General features: G+C 39.1%; 1 protein-coding gene across 1 annotated transcript in view; it reads left to right on the forward strand.

The window, feature by feature from the left end:
• Positions 1–842: 842 nt before the first annotated feature.
• The window catches only part of itga9 (integrin, alpha 9), a 52,786-nt gene continuing 30,839 nt past the window's right edge, over positions 843–22,789 (forward strand). Inside the window, exons 1-15 of the mRNA XM_042010270.1 lie at positions 843–1,473; positions 1,732–1,859; positions 3,244–3,350; positions 5,540–5,663; positions 7,061–7,128; positions 9,909–10,038; positions 10,175–10,260; positions 10,340–10,402; positions 10,838–10,975; positions 11,394–11,499; positions 12,632–12,726; positions 13,101–13,191; positions 13,491–13,536; positions 13,668–13,822; positions 16,082–16,242. Of these exons, the coding sequence (XP_041866204.1) occupies positions 1,286–1,473; positions 1,732–1,859; positions 3,244–3,350; positions 5,540–5,663; positions 7,061–7,128; positions 9,909–10,038; positions 10,175–10,260; positions 10,340–10,402; positions 10,838–10,975; positions 11,394–11,499; positions 12,632–12,726; positions 13,101–13,191; positions 13,491–13,536; positions 13,668–13,822; positions 16,082–16,242 (1,686 nt within the window). The 5' untranslated portion in view covers positions 843–1,285. The remainder of the gene's footprint in view (positions 1,474–1,731; positions 1,860–3,243; positions 3,351–5,539; positions 5,664–7,060; positions 7,129–9,908; positions 10,039–10,174; positions 10,261–10,339; positions 10,403–10,837; positions 10,976–11,393; positions 11,500–12,631; positions 12,727–13,100; positions 13,192–13,490; positions 13,537–13,667; positions 13,823–16,081; positions 16,243–22,789) is intronic.

A 22,789-nucleotide genomic window follows, 5' to 3' on the forward strand; every position in this document is an offset into this window, starting at 1 on the left:
CTTTCAGCATACATCACAGATTTACAGCTGTATGAAAAATGCCGGCATTAAACTTCAGGATTTGTTTAAAGGCTAGAACTAAATTTTTTTTTTTTTTTTTAAGCTACTAGAACCTCTGTAATGAATGCAAAGTTTCTTATTGGACAATTTTAATCTTTTTAAACCTGACATCCCCTATTTGGGGGACTTTGAGAAAAGATGCTGCCATATAGGAGACCTCACCTGAACGGACTGTACTAAAAGATAACAAATATCACAAAGGTTCTCTAAAAATTAGTAAGGTAAGCAACTCGCTTTAAAAACGACCTCCTAGAGTTGAACTGCACATTAATCTGTTTAACATAGATCAATAAAATAACATTTTAAATATATATGTATATTTTTAATATAAGTTGGTGTGTGGATTTTGTACTTCAAGCAGCACAGAAAAGTAATTTAAAGGATACTGGGAAAGACAGCTTTACATTTCCAAGCACAAAGCAAACCTGTCAATGGGCTGGACAACCAACTATTTCATGTACTGGTCAGACAGAGACTTTTTTAAAAAGGGAAAATAAATTCTTTATCCATTCTATCCTTTAATTTTTGCATGTTGAGTTGATTAAAACAGAATAATACAAACACCCTTCTTATTGCACCAGCTGATTTCAACAATCTCAGACCTTGAATGTTCATAAATCGATGAATAATCCTTGTAAAGAGAATCCAGATGTGAAAGTGAAGTTGTAAGTACCGTTAGGTGGCAGCAGTGCGCCCCCATCTCCCAGTTCAGGAGAGTTGAAACCCCAATAAAGCCCACGGGTGAAATGTGATGCTTTGCGCCTCAAAACCATTCGCGTCTCTCCGTGACCGCGTTATTAGAAGCTGTGGACCACAGTAATAACACAAGTTCCGATTTATCCTTTCGGATTAAAATCTTCAGTAGTTTGATCAGCAGTTCAGACGAACATCGATGCTTTTATTCTGAGTTAAACTTATCTTATTTCCAGGATATATTCTGCCAACTTGACAACCAGCTGCATTTATCTCTACGTGAGGCAGCCTGCAGCAACAACTTTTCCCAGACTGACACAGAATGGAGAGAAGCTGACGCACCGATATTTACCGGACCGTTAACTTTCCTTCTCGAGCCTTTACTCATGCCACGGCCTTCATGCTTTACTTGACGAGGAAGAAACACCTGAAAGATACTTTGTGATAGTTTTAACTTTGAAGGAATAATAATTCCTTCTTCTTGTTTTGTGTTTTCGGACTTTTGGACACTTTAACCGCGTTATTACGCACGATGCTCAAAGGGATGGCCCCTCTACTGAGACGTAAAACGAGAGAACGTCATGTTTTTTGTGTTTATCTCTTTATTTCAGTGGTTTATTCTTACAATATAGACTTAGAACATCCAGTGGTATTCCGCGGACAGAATTCTAGTTTTTTTGGCTACTCTGTTCTGGAGCATTATCATGACAACACGCGCTGGTGAGTCTCATGTTGTAAAGTTCCTGGACGTGGTTTTATTTCCTCTTGTTGATGCAACGATTTTTTTTTTTCCTTGTTTATTTGTCTAAAGAGTCCGTCCTGCATTCACATACAAACCACTTAAAGCATAATTGTTCCTCATGAATTACCCTTATTTACAAAAAAATCCTTTTGTTACAAGTTTTCATGGACAATAATTGATAACATATCTAGATCTATATTGTTGTACCCCATCCTCCTCTCTACTCATGTATGCAGGGTAATAGTTGGAGCACCCAGAGCAAACTCTTCCTACAGTAGCTCCGTGCACTCTCCTGGAGCTGTGTATAAGTGCCGAGTTCACAGCAACCCAGAGCGACGCTGCACAGAGATGGATCTGGGAAGAGGTCGGTCACCACAGCCCGCAGCATCAACACAACTTCATATAATAACATATACACTTACCTCACTCTCTGGGAAGCACGTGCATATAGTACAGTAACTGTAGCTGCGGTAAAAGCTCACTATCTGATGCTATACAGTCCACACACGTACACACACATGGTGGGCTTTCCTGCTGTTTTTTCTTGTTCTTTCTCAGCATAAACTCGACCCCAAGCATCTGTTTTGCTTTACCAGAATAATGCAGCCTTATACTACATCTAGTAGAGCATTGTTCCCTAACCTTCTTTATTGAGACATGCAAAAGACTGTGTTCAGAGGTTCATAAATATTTGCATTAATATGATTTATGCTTCTGCTAATATTTTCCATACATGTGAGCCAAAAGGTCGAGCATTAGCCCTCCCCCAAATGCCCCTGTGCTCTGTTTTTGTGGTCAGGATAGACAGGGTGCACACTTGGCTTTAATATTAACTACATGCCCAGTCAATGTGTAACCGAAACAATGGCGCCCAATTCCTGCTTTGAACATACAAATGAGAAATTTGTATTTAACACAGAAATACTGAATCAATGAAATGTTTACCAAACTATATTTTTATAGAACTGTTTTTCTTTAAAATTAGCCTTAAACTTTGAAGCAAAGCACAGATTCTCCTCAGTTTATGTGTTCACAGTTTTACTTGGCACTTGGCAGGTAGCTCGCTCCAAGCATCTTGAAGAACTGGCTTCAGTTCTGCTGTGGATTAAGGCTTTTTCATCATGACAGCCTGAATCCATGTAACCCCAGACTGACTCAGTGATGTGGAGATCAGACTTCTGTGGGGGCCCCGGCATCTGCCGCAGGATTCCTTGTTGCTAAAGACGATGCTTTATGACTGTGTGCACGTTGAAGGTCGTTGCTATGATGTAGAAGAAATATGAAGCCACTCAGGTGCCTTTCTGATGATGCTTTATGGTGGATATGAATCTTAACACGTTAGATGCCTTAAACACCTGCACGAGACATTGCAGTGTTTTGTTAATGAGAATAGTTTCTGTGTTTGACAAAGAAATAATCTGAGAAAAAAATGTTTAGTTTTAAGAAAAACCAGCAGTATGTGTCAAATAAGATTAGTTTTACACATAATATAGATTCTGATATTAATTCAAAATCCAGTTCTCTTTGATTCTGTAAAGTAATGAAACATTTTCATCTTTAATGACAGCTGACTTGATAAGTAAAGAAGAGTTATTGTGTGGTTTTTTATGTTTCATCTCCATTATTTAGAACTGTTAGCTGTGTGAAAATCTATGACAGAATCAGCAAAAATTATATATAAAGCCCAGAGAAAGACATCCTCCATCCTGATGACTCAATGTCTGCAAACTGTTCTTATTGTCTTCCAGGAAACAAGCCGAGAGAGTCATGTGGGAAGACGTGCCAAGGAGACAGGGATGATGAGTGGATGGGGGTCAGTCTGGCCCGCCAGGACAGAACCAATGGCAAAATACTGGTGAGTTCAGCAAGACGGTACTGCAATTCCTTCAGTAATTTGTTTAATGTGAACCATGTACACTTGTAAAAACAAACTGGATTATACCCACATCATTGTTGCAAATGTCTTCCCATGAACCACACTGTTAAACCACAGCTGGTCCCAACATCACTCCCTTGCTTTGGTTAAAAAAATGGCTACTCTTTCCATCCTGTTACATTCTTACAAGCTTTCACTGGCACAAGTAGAGAAAATTAATTTAAATCAAGCATCCTGAATGATTTTCTTTTACAAATGCAAAGCTAGAAAAACAACTGAACCCAGCCAGATTTGGAAACTTGAGTGGTTACATAATTGTGTGTAACTTTTAGCTCATATGTGTACCTGCAAGAGTCAGAGGAATGGCAGTGTTTTCAGAAGTAGATTGTTTATTAAAGTTAAAAAGGGACATGGGTAAAAGGCATCAGAATGGTGTTAATCCCAGACGTGCTTGGCTAAGTGTTTGCTCAGAGATCATAGGGCAGCTGGCAGAGTTTGCTTAGGCTTCAGCCCCGCTGTGGTGGTCCCATCTAAGGGCAGCCTTTCATTAAATATTAACCCCCGTCTCCTGTGGTGGGCAGTGAGCAAACTAGTGGGCTTTGCAGGACAGATTGTTGACTTCTGTTTTGCTGGGCAGCTCTTGAAGCACTCGTAACAGGTGTGAATATTTTTGGATATTTGTTCATTAAAAAAAAAAAAAGATCTCAAAGAATTCCTCTCCCAGAGGCTGTACGAGTAATTTCTGAGCTATCCAACATCTATTCTTTTCAGTATCTTTATCTCTCATCCATTCTTTTCATTGCCTTAGTGGAATGCGCTGCCGTGGATTTCAAACCAGCGCCCTTAGCTTTGCTCATCAGTCCGTCTGTTAAAACTTAACAAGTTCTTGGAAATGTCAGTGTTGGACATGTCAGCATAGAGTTGTGTAAGAACAAGCTTGTAGCTGTGCACTCCTCTGACAGGGTTTGATAAAATAGAGGAGGTGGCGTTTTAAAGCCATGTGTTCCTGTGCCTCTCCAAAGAAAAGTTTTTTTTCCCCCTCCTCTTCTTTAAAGAAATCTGAATTGAATGGACTTGCCAGAGGGAAACGGCTGCTTGGCAGATGTGTACAGTGGTGATTTCATCTGTGCTTTCAGTGAAGGTCTTGTTTGTGACAATTAAGCTCTTTAATGCTAAACAGGAACAATTCAACAGTGAAGGAGACTCCCACTGGTCAAGCCTCATTTGCTAAGGAAGTTGTAAGCTGCTTTTACAGTATATGTTTATATCAGCTGATTGATATATACTGTATATTTATATATATATCTATATGTAGATATATATATATATGTTTTTTTTCAAAGTCTCAGTTTTCACTGAAGTTGATACTGGTACTGCTGTGTCTCATGCCCAAGCTGTCCTTTGAAACACAAGCGTTTCTCAACATAGTGTCTTGCTCCCAGACAGTCATCTGATGCTGTGTTTATGCCCACAATCTGCTGAACTCATATATTCATTTACAATGGCTGTGTGTGTATTGTGTTTCTATCGGGAGAGGGAAGATAGGGTTTGGGGGGGAATTTTGACTTTGTCTGCACACTGTCCCTACAGCCGCAGGAACCCCACCACCAGTCTCCTGTGGTACTAAATTATTACCACATTCACACATTTATGTGGCCTAATTTGCAAACTATATTATCTTGCTTGTGGAATGTTTCATTTAGGAAAACAGCTGAAAAATATTGTTTTAGAAAAGTACTGTTCTTTGTCCTGTCATCCACTTTTCTTTCTGCCTGTCTGTGCTGTTTGAAGTCATGTCTCCCTCCAGTTTGCTCTTGCAGGAACTGTTTTGAAATAAAAACCTTTAAAACTCAAAGTTGGTGTGAAGATTTTCTTGCTGAGCATTAAATGCTGCTGGCAAACCCCGATCTTAGGCTGCAGCTGAGATATTCACACCACAGACCATGGCTGTGACAGTATGGTCAGGGTTATGGATGGGCTTTAATTCTCCCTCTCATTGACGATCATTTGACAGCCACAGAGACCCGCTGACTCCAGCTCAGCTAGATGGAAACGGCAGAAACAGTCAGCGTGGTCATGGAGGGCCCACATGCAGCTGGAAATGCTTGTGTTTACTAAATGAACATTTGCCTGACTTTGTTTTGCTTTGTTTTACTTTTCTTTTGCAGGCTTGTGCTCATCGCTGGAAAAATGTCTACTACAACTCAGAACATATCCTTCCACACGGATACTGCTCTATCATCCCTCCAACGCTTCAGGGCAGGACAAAACCGCTAATTCCTTGTTATGAAGGTACAATAGAAGCACAAGAATTGGGTTTTTAATTCATTTTAAAGTGTTTCAAACTCACACAGATTCACAAGCAATAAGCTATTTTTATATTAATTAGTTTTCACGAAAGATCAATTATATTGTTTCATTATAGATAATAGATACAGATTATGAGTGCAGCAGATTTGAAGAAGCCTCTGTCTGAAGACACCGTTGTTTCATAACAATTAAGACAGACATTTTTTTTATTTATTTATTTTTCTATATGCTCTAGGGTTTAAGAGCAGTCCTAATCACAAAGTCCTTTCAGTCTTTTCAGTTTCTTTGAGTCACTGAAACATGATGGTTGGCAACAACTCTTGCTGACAGTAGGGAATGAGCAGCTCCTTTTTCTTTTTAAGTTTAAATAAAGTATTATTTCTTAGTAAAAGTACAACAAAGCAGGGCAAAATAAATAATTTTTATATAAGTATTTCTGTGCTGCATGGCTGTAGACCAGACTTTACTCTTCTTTTCTTTTTAATAATCTTGTGGCCAAACAGATCTTGGGATATCACAAGGAGGTTTAGATTAGAAGTTTAAGCCATTTGTTTGGTCTGTTTATCATTGTACAATTCATCATGACGCACTGCCTCCGTCGCCAGCAGCATCAGTGTGAAGCCCAGGACTTACTGCCCTGGATTTGGTGTCTGGTTTAAAACAGTAGCAGGAGAGCTTTAAAGCTCACCCTGTCATCCTCAGGTTCAGCTGGTGTGCTTTGCATCATTTAAAAGAAAAATAGTTTGGTTTTGATTTTTTTAAAAAGCAATAAATTCTGCATTGATTTCCCAGAAATTAAGTTCATTTTCTTATACTGTTGAGAAATTGGATTCTGATTCTGATTGTAGTAAATCAAATAAATTTGTTTTGCTGATTGTTTTCCTTTGCATATGTGGTACAACAGTAAAAATCAAATTCTTTATGAAAAATAATGTATTGTAGAATAATTTAAGGTGACTGAAAATATATTCTTTATGTATTTTGATATGTCATGTGGAGCTATTTATTGAAGGCTGTTCTGCACCTGAATTGTTCTCTGAGGTCAGGGTTTCGCTTCCTTTGTTACTTTTCATTGCAAATAGTTTTGTAGAAGCCAGAAACACTTTGCATTGGAGCATATTTACAGTGCATTTTGCACAGATCCAAATTCAATATTTTTGTAGCCTAAGAGCACTGTGCTCCCTTTCCTCCCCAAGTAATAGATTTTTTCGTTGATGAAAATGGTGTTGCACCCTTTCTTTCAATCTGCCTTCTGCCCCTGGATTCCTCTTGGATGGGCCTGGGACTTTGACTAGCTCCATATGGAATGCAGGAAAAACTCCAGTAAATGCTGGCTCGAGCACACAGTGAAATAATTTGTGGTTTGTTTTTTCTTGCAGACTATAAGCAGAAGTATGGGGAAGAGCATGGCTCGTGCCAAGCTGGGATAGCGGGAGTTTTTACGGAGGTCAGTAACAGCTCTTGTTCTTTTCATAATACATGTAATCCCCTGTTTCTTTTAGTCAGACATAGAGATAGTCGCTCTTTCATATCCATACTGAAACTTCATCAGTCACTTCACTGTTTTGTTTAAAATGGACCTGCTGTGGTTTCCTTCATTTTCTGGCTTATAGATGTGATGTTTCTGTACTGGAAATTCTTTATTTTGAGACCATTAAAGGAAATACGGACAGTGACAGACTGTTTATTTGAAAAGGTAACTAAATAACTAATAATATGAATTGCCAAACTAATGACTTAATAATAATTAAAACAGGGCTTTAAACAGACAAGAACTAAGCCAGCTTGTTGCAGACATATGATGAAATGAAGAGACATTGTAAAAACATTAAGGATTATTTTTGAGCTGCAAATCATTAGACATTTCTCGAGTGAAGTCCAAGAGTAAAATCATAAAATCTAAAACGAGCATATCACTTCCCCTCGAATCTTTGTACTTTCTGTATTTTCCGCTTACATAACTACAGACACCGCTTGCCCTCACTATCTTCCTCACAGTGTGTTTTCTCTTCTTAGAAGGCTCATTTTCTCCCCTTGAAAGTGTGATTACAATTAGTACTACCACATGCCTAATGCTTCAAAGGATCCTTTTTCTCCCTTCACTCTTTGTTGACTTTGACTCTGGTATTCTGAGGAGACGTTCTCTGAGGGTGAACCGAAGGAAATCTTCTCACACTTGTTTAAGATGTCAAATGATGTGGAAAATCCGAATTCTACAGTTAGATATACACAAGTATTTATATCACAGCCACCAAGCGCTCTGCTGATTAATTCCTGATAAGTGTTTTAACTTGTGTTTCCATCAGCAGATAGGAAAGGCTGTGGCCGGCTTGTATGACCTCTGGTGTGGTTCCACAAGATAAAGCATTTAAAAAAGCAAGAGTTTCCTTTTCTCTGATACTTAGATGCACTTGTGTTTTTTGTATTCACACATGACATCATTCTTTTGTTTCACAGTAACTTTTGTAGTGGCATGTTTCTCTGTAAGCCGGTGAAGCTGCAGGAGAGATAAAGCGGATGTAACTCACGAATGTGTTTGTAGAAATAAATTACGCAGGAGAAAAAGTGCCTTTCTAGAGATAAATTGAAATTTGAAAAATGTTGATTTGACTCATGCAGACATACTGCTTTCAATACATCTGTAGTATAATTCTTTCCTGATGTTTAGCATGAGTGCCATGCTGTGTAAATGCTCTTTTCATGTCTCAGATTACAGTGACGCTCAATTTAGGATGCAGAGTAATATGCTGTAAGTAACCTAAATGTGTCATCTGTGCACAGATGGGCCCGTAGGGTGGAATAGTGAATGAATGTGAAAGAAATTGATTACATGTAATCTAATTTGTGTACTTTTCCTTAATTTCATTGATACTATTTAAGCTGTTTTAGTTAGCTGGACCAGTGCTGCTCTCAAGCAACTTTAATGGAGCTGAAAACTTTTGCAACTTTTCCTTTTTTTAGTCTGCGTGTGTAAGGGTAAAATCAGCATATTTTATTTCTTGACTGTTGGAAAACAAGACATTTTAACTTGGGTTATAGGAAGCTGTGGTGGCCATTTTTTTTTACTAGTTACTTATATATGAAATGATTAAATATGAAAACGATGTGGTGAGAAAATTATTTTTAGTTACAGCCTGATGTGCCACTCATACATCACTCAGAAAGGTTTTCTTTTTTCTTTCTATTACTGTTTGCATAATTGGATTATTTCATAAGATCTTGTAAATTTAATTACAAATTCTTTGATTTTTGGGTTGTAGCAAAAAATCTAATAACCTCTGTCTCACAGCTGCTTACACTTACAGCAGCATGTGACATCACTTCTCAAGGACCTAAATACATTATTAAAGGCAATTCTATTGTAAAATAATAATGTAAGCAGCAAAGCATGCCACAGGTGAAAAGCCTATAAGTGAAACTCCATTTACTTTTGTTGTATGTGAGATCTTTTAATGTACATCATGTGAAAGCTGTAAATACCATCAGAAAGAGAATTTTTGGTTTCAGGAGGGCAAAGACTCTGAAAGCATTAGATTCCACTATAAGATGTTTTGTAACAATCATCAAACCAGTATTTTTATGCATGGAGAATGTCAGTGTAGACCTGTTAAAGCATTTTAACAGCCCCCCTATTTGAAGAATGTGAGGAATTTAAAGAAAAGGTATCCAACTGTTTGAGCTTTATCCTTGTCTGAACCTTGCTCCGTACGCCTGGTGGTGCCCAGATGTTTGACTCCACGGCACAGGGGAAGGGCAAACTGCTGAGTAAGGTCCTGACTGTGCTTTTTAGTTTGTTTGTATGCAGGAAGAGTTTAAGTGGTGAATCCACATCCCCAAGTGGAATCATCCGAGCTGATTACCGAGGATGCAGCTCCGGGGAGGCTAGGTGGATTCAGTCAAACAGTAAATTCTTGACTGATATGCTCTTGTCCCTTAAAAACGCCATGAACAACTCATTTTTACAGCTTTCAGCTTTGCTTTGGCTGTGAATTCCTCTTTCTCAACACATCGGAGGAAGCTGCTTCAGCTGGGATGCCATCTGGATGTGTGTTTAAGAGCAGATAGCACAACCAGTCTGTGGCCGTTGGTTAACCAGACATCCACCCAGTAGTGTTTTTCTTTTCCTTTCCTTTCCTTTCTCTCAGAAACAGACATATCACAGTGCAGATAGCAGGAGAACCCGAGTCTCATTTATCTGCATGCATGTGGGGCTTTTTTCCTTCTCAGGAGCTGGTGGTGATGGGGGCGCCAGGGTCGTACTACTGGACTGGGACTATTAAAGTGTACAACATGACATCTGACATCTTCTACAGCCCAAACAAAGACAACATTGACGCCCACAGATACAGCTACCTTGGTAAGAAAAAGAATTTTATGTTGAGTGATCAGCCTAGTACAGGCTAAAGCAAGTTTACCTGATGGATTATTTTTAGTGTACAAGTGCATTATATCAGCACAGATGAGCTGTGGCTGATAATGTTCTGTCTCTCCAGGTTATGCTGTGACTGCTGGACACTTCTCCTCTCCAAATGTAATAGACATAGCTGCAGGGGCACCTCAGCACGATGGCACTGGAAAAGTAGGGATTTTATCTTTTACTTCGAGGTGAAGTCCTGTCATGTTGCTTGCTACAATGATTTTGTTTTTCTCCTGTACAGGTTTACATTTTCAAAATTGATGGTGTGTCTTTGGTCAAGAGTTTTCAAGCCTCAGGGAAAATGGTATGAACCAGGATGCAGTCTTGTACTGTTCCAGAGATTTTTGATTCTCAGTTATACTATTGTTATACTACTCTGCTTTCCTTCATCAGAAACCATACAAACATATTTGCCTGCCATGTAGCTGATTGTTGAGACACATTGCAGACACAATGCTCTAATTACTTTGTTGTTAAAACCACATTGTTTATCTCTGTGATTTAGACAGCAACAGCCATTTAAACCACAAACCCAAACCAGTGAGGTAGCTAATGCTTTTCATGCTGAGTAAACAAAGGAGTTGCTTGAAGATATAAGTTGTGCGAATATTTCTTTAATGCTGGTCGAGGTTTAAAAGCAGGAATGATTCCAGTGAGAGCGTGATATGTGCATTAAACATATGAAATGAGGAACTGCCTGTGATCTGACCCATTGCTCTGTGGCTCGACTTGGTTCCAGATGGGCTCTTACTTTGGCTCCTCATTGTGTGCAGTTGATCTGAACCAGGACGGCCTGTCGGACCTGCTGGTGGGGGCACCCATGCACAGCCAGCTCCGGGATGAGGGCCAGGTGTCTGTGTACCTCAGCAAGGGAAATGTGAGTGGGATATGCAAATTAGTGGGAACAAGATACCTTAACATATACATTTATTTTACAATGTGTGCTTTCTTTCACTTTTATCCAGCACATGTTCATCTGTAAACGGTTTCATTTGTCTCTGACCACGTTTATCATCAAGTAACCAGACAGAAACAGTAAAACACAGCGTGTTTAGCAGTGTGGTAATTTAAGACTTGAGCTTCTGTTGTACATTTTTTTCTGTAAGAATTATTGCGACTATCTGTTTGTTTAATCTTCTGGTTGAAAGACTGCTATCTCCAGATGGGGCCATGAAATTTTATCGAAGAAATGCTGCAGTGATTTTACAGCTGCAGGATACTGTGGGACCTTTGATTTTCTTCTGTTAACTCTGGATCTAAACTCCTCTTGGTTTTTGAATCTTATTCCCATCCAGGGTGTGATGGAGGAGGATGTTGTCTTGACTGGTGACAATGCTTTCAATGCACACTTTGGAGAGTGCATCGCAGCAATCGGTGATATAGATGATGATGGTTATCAAGGTTGGTAAAGAGAGACTCAAAAAATGTTTCTTTTTAAATGTGATTCTTTTGTTTTTATGAGGTCAGCATTTTTAGATATTTAGCTTAAAGGATTAAGGGAGAAACTTAAAGTTTTGAGGAGAAAAACACATATTTGTCTCTCACTAATGATAGACGTCATGTTTTATATGTGCACATTCATTTTTAATGGCTCACCAGTGATCTATGAATTTTTAACCTAGATAACAGATTGAGCTTAGTGATTGCATTTAGTGCAAGTGATGTAAGAAGTCATACAGTTAATAATGTCCACATCATCCCAAAGGCAGAGGATGGATGGTTGAGATCCTCAGTTTTTTTGTTTTTGCAGATGGTTTATTTCTAATACAGAGAATATTGTCTTCTTTTACCCTCATGTACAGAGTCAGCCAGACACAAACCAAATTTTGCACCAACACTCAGAGACTTATACATTATCTCTTTTCCTGGGATCCACTCCACTTGGCGTCTATCTCGAATCACAGCTTGAAGCTTCTGCCTGTTTTCATCTCTGTGTGGGATGCGCCTGAACGCGTGCAGCCTGGCACAGCATGTGTGTGTGTGTGCAGAGAAAGATGGCAGCTGGGAAATATAAATCATTTTATAACTCATCACTCTTGGATTGCGGACTTGCTGACTGACGTATAATTATCTACAACTAAGCTGCTGCCATTTAATTTCAAAGAGCTACTGTAGATTTACATTTGGCCACATTGACAGGAGACTTTAATTCTTTCACTATATCATAAATTTAAAAATTCTTACAGTTTGTGCCTGTAATGCAGCACCACATTGTGTAGTGTTTTGGTTTATAAAAGGAAGTTTATATATGGACTTTCTGTTGAAATGGGCTGAGCAGAGGGCGTTTCAGTGCTCTTGGCAGCACTTTATAGTCTTGTTTCCACTTTCTCAGAGGTCGCACAAGTTTTATGGCCAGTAACAACCCCTAATTGTCTATTATGAGTCTTGGTTTCAGACCTTGTTTCCCAAGCACAAGCCATCTGAAAGTATACAGATGGTTCATGAAAGCTTTTGTACACATTCACATACGCACTCGGCCGTTTATGTACTCATTCATTTGTCTGACATTTTTTGTCCTTATATGTCCCTGCAGACGTAGCTATAGGAGCACCTAAAGAGGATGACTATGGCGGAGCTGTCTATATCTACCACGGAGATGCCACAGGAGTTACCAGAAAATACTCCATGGTAACAAATATAAATTAATCTGAAATGATGCCTAAGTTCATCCTCTCTGCTTTAACATTGTCAAGGGTCACGTTAGAAACACAAGGAACAGACATGCTGAGGTTTACCACTACTCTAGCTACTAGAGAGAAGCATCTTTAGCTGGTGCTCAGACCACCTCAGCTAGCTCTTCTTAGACAGAAGGAGCTCTTCTCTGAACTCCTCTCAAATATACAAACTTCTCGCCTCATTTCTATGACTGAGTTTTGAGTGATTGTGTGAGATATTTAATTATTTATTTCTGAACAAAAACAAATCACACACTGTGCTCTTTTGTCCATGTCAGCTCACATGCCCATATTTAGTTATGTGACGGCTGGTATAATTTGTTCCAGAAACTGTCTGGGCGCAGTGTAAACCCTGGTCTGCAGATGTTTGGCCAGTCCATCTCTGGCAATGTGGACATGGATGGCAACGGATATGCAGGTACAGCCATAACATGTTTTCATAAGCACGCAATGAAAACAAGCACATCAGATGGAAAAATATTGAAAGCTTTTCACTCTCAGGGTTGTAGCTTCGTATTTTCAGGCAGTGTCAGGCTCGTGATAGAGGCATCTTGTTTACTGCATTCCGCAGCTGACAGTCAGACTGAGCCAGCATGACAGTTGAAGATTTCTGTGCATTGTTTTGGATTTGTAGGTGTAAAAACTGCTGACAGTACATGTTGCATTCATGTCATATCTTCTTAATGGATTTCCAAATGAATCATGTCTTTGCTACAGATGTCACTATTGGAGCTTTCATGGCAGACAGTGTGGTGCTGCTGAGGTGAGTAATGGGCCAATTCTCTGTGGCCCTGCAGCTCTAGTGCGAAGCAAAGCAGCATTTTTTACTTCTCTGTCATTGTAATGTTTGGTCTCTCCCACACTAAGTTTTTGTGTTGCTTCTTATGGTTGCAGGTCTAGGCCTGTCATTACAGTGGATGTTTCCATCTTCCTACCCATCTCCATCAACATCTCTGTGCCGCAGTGCCACGAGGGCCACCAGAACCTCAACTGCTTCAATGTCACTGTGTGCATGCGATTCGGGGGAAGACAGCTGCCTGGACAAATAGGTGATAAATCTTGGGTAATCAAAGTGTGGGTTAAAATAAAACAACAGTTTGAGGGACTTTTAATATACTTCTTTGGTGTCATGCAAAGGATTAAAAGGGAACACAAGTGAACCCATCTTAGCTATAAAAGAATTTGAAGGCTAGTCATCTAATAAGAAGTCTTTAGTGTAGTTTATATAGAATGGTAAATGAGAGGAACGGCTAGCTTTGCTTGATCCTATACATTCCTATAGCTTTTAAAAATTGAAAGAGAAATTTAGTTAATCACATTTCTATGTGAAATAAAAAAAAAACATTCACTGCTCTAACACACATCTTGGATTTGTCAAAGACCACAGTTGGAAGTTGGGCTTAAATGTGTGTGTAAGAGACAATTTAAACTGATCAATATGTTTTTAAACTCCTGTGTCTACACACCCTGAATCAATAGAATGCTTCTTGAAGACTATTCTGCTTAGGGTGGCTTTAAATTAAATTAAAGTTATTTCAAGAATAAAAGAATTCTTCATTAAATACTGGATCCACAAATATAAAGTCATTTTTTCAACAAGAAATAAACTTATTTTAAATGTTTAAAAGTTTGCTTAAAAGATGCATAAAGAAGAAGTGAAAAGTAAATATCAATATAAGCCATCAGCTTCCACGGAACTTATCGTGCTGTTTACGCTACTTAGGTTACAAGAATAATGGTTTGTTTCACAGGAAGAAGCATCTGTAGCTGGTGCTTAAACCTCCTCAGCTGACTCGTCTTAGTGAGAAGAAGCGCTTTTATAAACTCCTCTCAAATAGTCAAACATCTCACCCCATTTCAGTGAGTAAGCTGAGTGTGTGAGGTATTAATTTCTGAAACAAACAAACAAACAACAAAAAAAACAGCAAAAGCAAATCACACAAAAATGACATCTCTTTGGTTTTTATTATTGTTCTTAAATGTTATTATTAGACATGAAAATAAGCCAATATGTAAAGAAATATGCACAGAGTGGCATTAAGTGAGCAAGTGTAGTAAAATAAGCCTTTAAATATGTCTTTCTTTCTTTTGGACTGAGTATTGGAAGCTAAATCTCTAAACTGATCTGTGCATGAAAAAATGTGTCCCTAATGATGAGCAGCAACATTAGCTCAAACTTGCAGTCATATTCTAGTCTTTCTTCATTATCTGAGAGTGTAATTCAAACAACCAAAACTTTCTTCAACTAAATTTGCTCAGTTTTATAACCACAATCATGCTGACTCACTCCAGCCTTTTGGGCAATGCCTGACTTGGTATGGCTTATGGTTTACTCTTTCAGCCTTTGCTAACGGACTGAAGTGTGGTCCAGTTCCAGTGTTTGGGTGTGGTCACTCTTAGTCCCCACCCCACAGGGGAGCAGGAGCCCTGTCGTTACATAATGACTGTGTCCTGGCTGGACAGAATAAAGCCTCTCTGTTTAGTCATCTGGCGATCACTATGGAAAGTGGAGCACCATGTGTTCGGTGACACCCATCATGAAACCTTCCTTTACCTACTCTGGAATGAGCTCATGGCGTTTTACTCTGCTGGACGACATTAATAGTAGACTTTAGTCCTGCTAGGGTGTGTTTACCACCCCTCCCACTGTTTTACCAGTATGACACCCTCTTGAGGAAATCACTACAGAATGGGGCTGATTCATTCAGAGGAATGGATTTTAAATGTGTTTTTTCCAGAAGCACTGCTAATAGTTGACTTCTTGTTCTTTATTCGTAAATTCCAAATAGATTTTACATTGCTGTCTCTCAGCATCATGTAAACAGTTTCTAACCAACAGAAATGTCATTATTTGAGCTTCCCATTTAAACGCTTCTGCCCCAGGAATTAGAAAATTTATTTGTCCGAAGTAGTCCCAGCATAGGTTACAATGGAAGGGCACAGCAGCTAATACAGTTTAGCTATTTTTCATATCTCTTCCTGGCTTGTCAGTAGATATTGGTCATTTCAGGAGTGAAACTATGAGAAAATTGAATTAAATCTTCCGAAATTTTCACTGTTTTCATTTCGCAACCCAATTTATTTTTTGAGTACTCAATGATCTAACCGAAAAGTGTTTCCAGCTTCCCTCTAACTCATTTTAATTTGACTGCAATAACCAATAATTTATTTTTTCCCCATCTTTTAATGATAATCACCAGAAAACCAAACCCTGCATACTTCAAGTGTTTCCCAGGATTTTCTTTACTCGAAATACTCATCACTGCCGGCTGATGTGATGTATAACAGTGTTTCTGCCTTTTTCTCAGAGTTGCTGTATAACTTAACTGCTGATGTGGATAAACGACAGAAGAGCCAGCCTTCAAGGGTCTACTTTGCTCACAGCGGATCTCAGGTCAGCCAGATGAGCCAACAGCTGAGCTTGGACATCAACAAACAGGAGTGCCAGCGTTACACTGCCTACGTAAAAGTAAGTTTGGGTTGTGTGGTTCCACCTCTGGCTGTGTTTTCCCTTCTTAATGTCCTCAGCTGATCTCTCAGCTACTTTCCCATGACACTGAGCATTCTAGTCCTGCAGTGCTGATTTGTGATACAAGTTATTTGCTTATGTGTGTTTTCTTCTATATTTATTTATGTAGTTTTTGGGTTGGATCAAAGTCTGTTTACTTCCTGCAAAAATATTTGGACGGAACAGCAACAGATAATTTAAAGTGTCAAGATAGAGTAAGGGCTGTGGTATCACTCATGGTGTTATTAGGATTGGCTGCTGTAGCAGATGGCCAGATATTAGCAGCTAACGGCTGGAAAGTTATTTGTGTCACCCTGCTGGGTTTAGGTTAAAGGTAACATTCAGGAGCTTGATGGTCCCTGAACTCATGCTGCTCAAGTGTGCCTCTGCAGAAACAGGAAACAGAGTCTCCTTTGTCATCGCATAGTCCCTCTATTGTGTTCCTCTATGATTTAGTCTTGTGGCCACAGAGGGTCCTCATCCTGAGGGCACCAACCATGTTCCCCTTGCTTCAATTTGGAGGCCCACTACTGGCCTGTAAATTTCACTGGCATTCTTAATGGTGCTCTTGAGGCGCTTTCACTGTGGGAGGCAGAGCTGCCAGCTGAGAAAGGCTGTCATTACAGCACTCTTCCGTCATCTACTCGGGCTATAATGAATGCATAATGCTTAGATCCGGTATATTTCCTTTATTCAACACAACACACATGCCACGTTTACCAAGGTTTATTCCTGGAAGACAGGCATGTTTAACCTGGACAGTTTAGATCTTGTAAGAGTCTAACGTTTGTAATTTAATGTTCACTTCTTTCCCTCCAACTTTTAACACACACACAGCATTAATACAAGAATAAGTGGTGTAGAGTAGAGCAGCGCTTCCGCCAAGAATAAATCTGACATTTCAACACTTGAACCAAGCATTATAACGGTTAGTGGGTGGCCAAGTAAGTTATCACTCAGTCGTAGCTCGTAGCTGCCACAAACCTGTGGCATCTCTCTGGCTGCGTGAATAAACACACTTCTACTTAAAGTGTCATCCATCAGGCCAGATATTACTTCAGGGAGAAGCCCTATTTCGCTTCTCTGTTGGTTAGTTCAGGCACTAAAGTTACTGGATGAAAATGCACTTTGATGTCTGTAATGAGAAGCAGAGTTACTGACGGTCTTTACAGAGACTCAGCCATCTCTAGAGCTGCAGCCAGGCAGACTTGGTTACTTTTACATAGAGCCAGGCTAACTGTTTCCTTCTGCTGTCAGTTTTAATGCTAAATGTCTTCAGGCACCTGTCTTGTGTGAGGGGTGTTGATCTTCTTTTCCAGCTTTTGACAAGAAAACAAATAATAGCATCCTCAGCTAGATTATTCCTGTTGCTCTCAGTGAATATTTAAGTTTAGAGAAGACAAACACTGTTTCAGGATCATTTCTGCAGTATTTGTTAAAGCTTTACTAAGGTGTGAATTGCAGCTATTTATGGCCACACAGTTCACCTGCTCAGCAGCAAAAGTCAAAGTGAATTGCAAAAAGCTGTAAAACCACACAAGAATTTAAAGGTGTGGTACCCAAATGACATCCTTACCAGACTGTTTACAGGCTAAATGAAGTTAAATATGTATGAAAGCTATGAGTTTATGACTTGATACTAGTCTTGACATGAGTTTTTGTCATCAAACGGTATGTGTTAGTCTAAAACCTAAAAAGAAGAGATTAAGAAATCACCCCAGAGTTGATCTGACTCTTTTAGACAGTGTCTGGTCTGCTTGACCAATCCCATCAACTATCTATTTCATGAGTCTGCCCACGTGAGCCAGTCCTCCCATTCCTCAGAAGAGTTATGCTAATGGAAACCAGCTGGTTGCCGGACTGCATCCTCTCAGGATGGGGGGAATTGTGCACTCCACCCCAATCTTTTCTTAACCAAAACATACAGTGAAAACACAGGACTGAGAGTAACGTCTCAACAGGGTGCAAGGCTGCCGGTGTGTCCACTGTAACTGCATGCTGGAGCTGCTTATGGAAAACTCTCACGTCAGGGTTGATTGCTAAAGCCCTGATGCATGAGGGCCAGTGGAGGCAGGCCATGAGCTATTCTGAGCCACTCTCACATTTATAATAACTGTGACCATCTGTTGACCCCTGTGTTTGTCTTTATAACTTAACCTCTCCTGAATGGCCTTACTTACAGGGGACATATTTTTTTCTGAAATGTTGTCTGATAGTCATGGATTTATTCATACAGTGAAATGCTACAAACACCTCAAAGTACAGGCAGAGCAGCTAAGAAACGCTTAAATTTATCACTTAACAGGCATCTAGAAGTTGGCCAGTCAGATGAAAGGCAGCTTTTAGGACAGATTGTGCAAAGAGGCAATAAATTAATAGATTTTAGATTAATTTTAGGGCCACATGTAGGGGTAGTAAAAAAGCAGGATTTTCTCTTGTGAACTTGAATAAAAAAATTTTGAGCTGGAGCTGAGCATGATTGGTTCATTAGTTGTACGTAATTTTGCAGCAATTTTCACCATCTGAAATCAAGTAAAACAGTGGACCTACCATTTAGTAAAGCACACAGGACTGAGACCACAGGAACACAGGAGCTAATAGTTCAGGATCTCACTTTTACAAGAGTAATTTCTTCTGAAATTATGCAAGGCTTGTCTGTTGTTCATTTTAAGCATGTTTTCTTTGGCATTGACCACCACCATACCAGCCCTCCAGATGGCCTTTGTTTGGTTATTTTTAGCTAAATAAACTCCATGCTGGCTTTCACTTAAGTTGTACTTCACATTTAGGAAGGGAAAGCAGTTGTGATGACTGATGAATGATGAGAAGTTAAGACGACCTTATGCCAGAGGTGATGTGTATAGAGATGAACATGACCCATTTTATATGAAAACCACTGACTTTAAGCTAGAATTCTTTAGTTTGATTTGTTTCTTTAGCTATTTTATGCAACTGGTTTGTTAAGTTTCTCCCATGGTAGCTCAGTTTATATACTGCATTACTGTAAAATAGTTTGAGTTTTTGTAATATGCAGTTACATTTATACAAGATGCTGATATCCTCAATCATTGTGAAGAGATTAAAAGTGCAACAGGTGCAATCTCAATATTAGTTTGTGAAATATGGTTTACAACAAAACATAAAGCATTCAGTATTTATTCTGTCAGGTACTATTTAGGTTCAAACTGACTGCTCACTTAGCTTGATTTATTGCTTGTCTAGGTAAATACAGTGTAAGTATTTCATTGTTAGATGTTCTACCCTTAGCCGTGTTTACATCGTTGGCTATTCATCCATCATCATCTGTGATTTTACTATAGCAGCACCATTACTGTGGAGCCCACGTGAGCCTTGAAATTGTGCCAAAAGCCAGTTCCATTTCTGGTCAAGAGAGGCTTCTCTCATGAGGAGGACCTAAAATAAGTAGCCAGAGCTGTGCCTATAACAGTTGTCTGTTTAATTTAGCTGGTAAAGCATCCTGCCCCCAACCCCCTTTTTTTCCCCTGGCCTATATTACACTGTGTCCTACATGTATATCTCATGTCATCCTAACATTTGTGTGGCACCACTGGAGTATTTCGAGGTCCATCAAATGTTATTTTGATGACTGCTGTTGTTACCGAGGCATCTCTGGGATGCACATTTATCTGTTAAAGCTAAATGCTTCTATGTCCTTTCTGTTCTCTTATGTTTGAATGGAAATGTTGATCATGCAATGCAGTGCACAGGATTTTCAGGAATCAAACATGCACCAATGATGGTCTTTACGCTTACAGAAATAAGCATGTTATGTGTATTGTTACTTCTGCAAACTGATGATTAAATCTGCCTGATGCCAGCATGTTAGTATCACACTCCATATCATTTATAGTTTTTTTTGGCAAAATATTAGTGAGCAGTTTTCTCATTTATTGCTAGACACAGCAATTATCTTTCTAGATTCACTTATGTGGGGTCAGCTTGACTTAGTCCTGTGCAGATTTATCATAGAAGATACTGCTTTTAGCCAAAATGTTGATGGCATGGCTCCAGGCAGAATGTTATTTTTAATAAATTGTGCATTAACAATCATTTTGAAAATGAGTAATTTGCTTATGTTTTTAACCAGTAAACCAGTAATTCACAAATTGCAGCTTCTTACAGGAGACGTTTAATGTTGTATTTGCTTAAATGATAGAAGAGCAGGACTATTAGGCTTTAGAGAGAAGAGTCTGACTCCAATGAACAGATTGTCAAAATTGAATATCAATAAATGCCATTGAGGCTCACTTTTTGTAATTTAGATGGTGTTTCTGTAGGTATTTTGTAGCTTCAGACAATTAGATGTGACTCATAAGATATAAACATTCACCCCAGAGGAGCTGGACAATCCAAGTAAAATATCCTGCTTTTTTGATTGACAGATAACCTGATTGTATTTGACCCGCGTGTTTCAATGGAATCCACTAAGCTGCTCTTCAAAGTAAGCCTAAACTAATGTGAAAAATCAACTACACTTACTGTTTGACCTTAGTCTGCTCTCTGCAGACAAACAGGAAACCTAGGAGAGTAAATTGAAGCAGGAGTTCCTGTCGCTGCACCCCACATGGTCTCCAGTGAGACAAAGTCCCAGAGTCTCACCACTGCTTGGCACGTGGAAACCCAGAGCCACGCCACACTACTCGCTTTGTTCGCCTCTTTAAAGTTCAGCAAAAATGTGCTATTCCCTTGATGCTATCCCCCCCTCATTTTATTTTGCTCAGGCCAAGAGAGCTGATCCAGTGAAAGTATATAACAGAAAAGTAATCAAACCCAGCTGTCCTCTGTTACACATAGCAACAAATCAAGCACCTATTTATAAAGAATAGAATGAAAAACTATTGAAAAAATTCAAGAGCAGTGCACTATGATGATAAATCAAGTGGAAAATGTCATATAAACTGTCATAAATAAGTTCAGCTAAATGCTTTGGCCTCAAGTAAAAGTGTTAATAGCCTTTACAGGATACTAAAGCAGAAATATTCAGGTTAATTTTAGCTCAGGGTAACATTTTCATCAGGATTTCCCTACATGGTTGTGCCAACAAGAACATCATTCAGACAGTTATTCTCCAGGGCTGTTTCTGGAGTGCACAGGCTTTTGTTACAAGTCAAGTTTCTCATGAGGTTCAGCTGTAGCATGCACATGCAAGCTGTAAGATAGGTATTATTTCTGGGAAGGCTCTTCATTAGACTTACTCTGTTGCCATAGTAAACCCATCGCTGCTACACATATCAAATATGACCAAATGTTGGGCAGATTTGATGATTTGTTGATTTTGGCAGCTATGCATGCCGGGCAGAATGTTTCTGCAGTCTTTTGGCCGGGTTACTGCCACACGATGCCACCACAAGGCAACTTAATGGGTGGCCAAGTCTGACCGCAATGAAAGAGTTTCTCTGGATATGACTCCCACTTCCACTTCAGAGGAAACAGCGTTTGAGTGCTCAGCCTGAGCTTTTGTGGAAGCAAATGTGCTGCCTGTGATGCAGTGATGCATCTTTTTGAGGCTTCCCTCCCAATCTGGTCGAGACACGGTTATCATTTCCCACGTCAACATCCAGTCGTTAATATATTGACATTAAATTCCGCTTCCTGTATGAACAGACAGGATCTGCTACAAAGGAAAGCCCACAAATATAAAGTGTAAACAATAATTTATTAACGTCCTGCTGAGACTGCATCCTACGGAACCCTCATCAAGTAGATTTGACAAATTTGTGTTTGCATGCTGCAGTTTTATCAGGGCTTTTGTCCGAAAACAATAGCTCCAACAATAACAGTGGAGTAAAAGTTAGATTTGTACACAGTGACAAAATGAGCTGCAGGAAGCATCTGGAGACCTCCTCTATCACCAGGATGGAGTAGATTAAAACACACTGACAAAACACACTGAACTCCATTTTTAAAAACTGCATATTTTGGACTGCACCTCCCTGCTGATTTCTTATCAATCAGAGAGATGTTTTCTCTTGAGACTGAGAATAGCTTTTTTTTAAAAAATAAAATAAATGTTCATGGCTAGACTGTAGCTGTAACTTTACTTTGAGCTCCTTATTCTTTGAAAACTGATGCTTTTTTGGGGGGTAATTAGTTATGCAGAAATGCAGATGACATTTTTCCTGTTTATGCTCAGAGAAGATTTATAATGATCTTGAAGGAAGCTAATCTCTCAAAGGCAGGAAGACTTCAGATGCGTGTTGTTCTTTCTAAACAGCAGCACTATTCAGGAATAGAATTCTGATCCTTTTAGTGAGATAGGTTTATAAGTAGAGCCCAATAAATATAATCTGAGATAGAAAGTATTACAAAAGTTCACTGTTTTTACACTCCTTTATTTTATCTTTTGTTTATCTTATAAACACAATCCCACAATAAAAATTAGATGAGTAATTTTTTTTTGCTTTGATAGCTGCCATAAACAATTAATCATATAGAAAAATATTTAGTTTACTTTTTATTAACTTTTTATTGCTTATTTGAGAGCAAA

The sequence above is a fragment of the Melanotaenia boesemani genome, chromosome 16, assembly GCF_017639745.1.
Source record: "Melanotaenia boesemani isolate fMelBoe1 chromosome 16, fMelBoe1.pri, whole genome shotgun sequence".
NCBI classification, from domain to species: Eukaryota; Metazoa; Chordata; class Actinopteri; order Atheriniformes; family Melanotaeniidae; genus Melanotaenia; species Melanotaenia boesemani.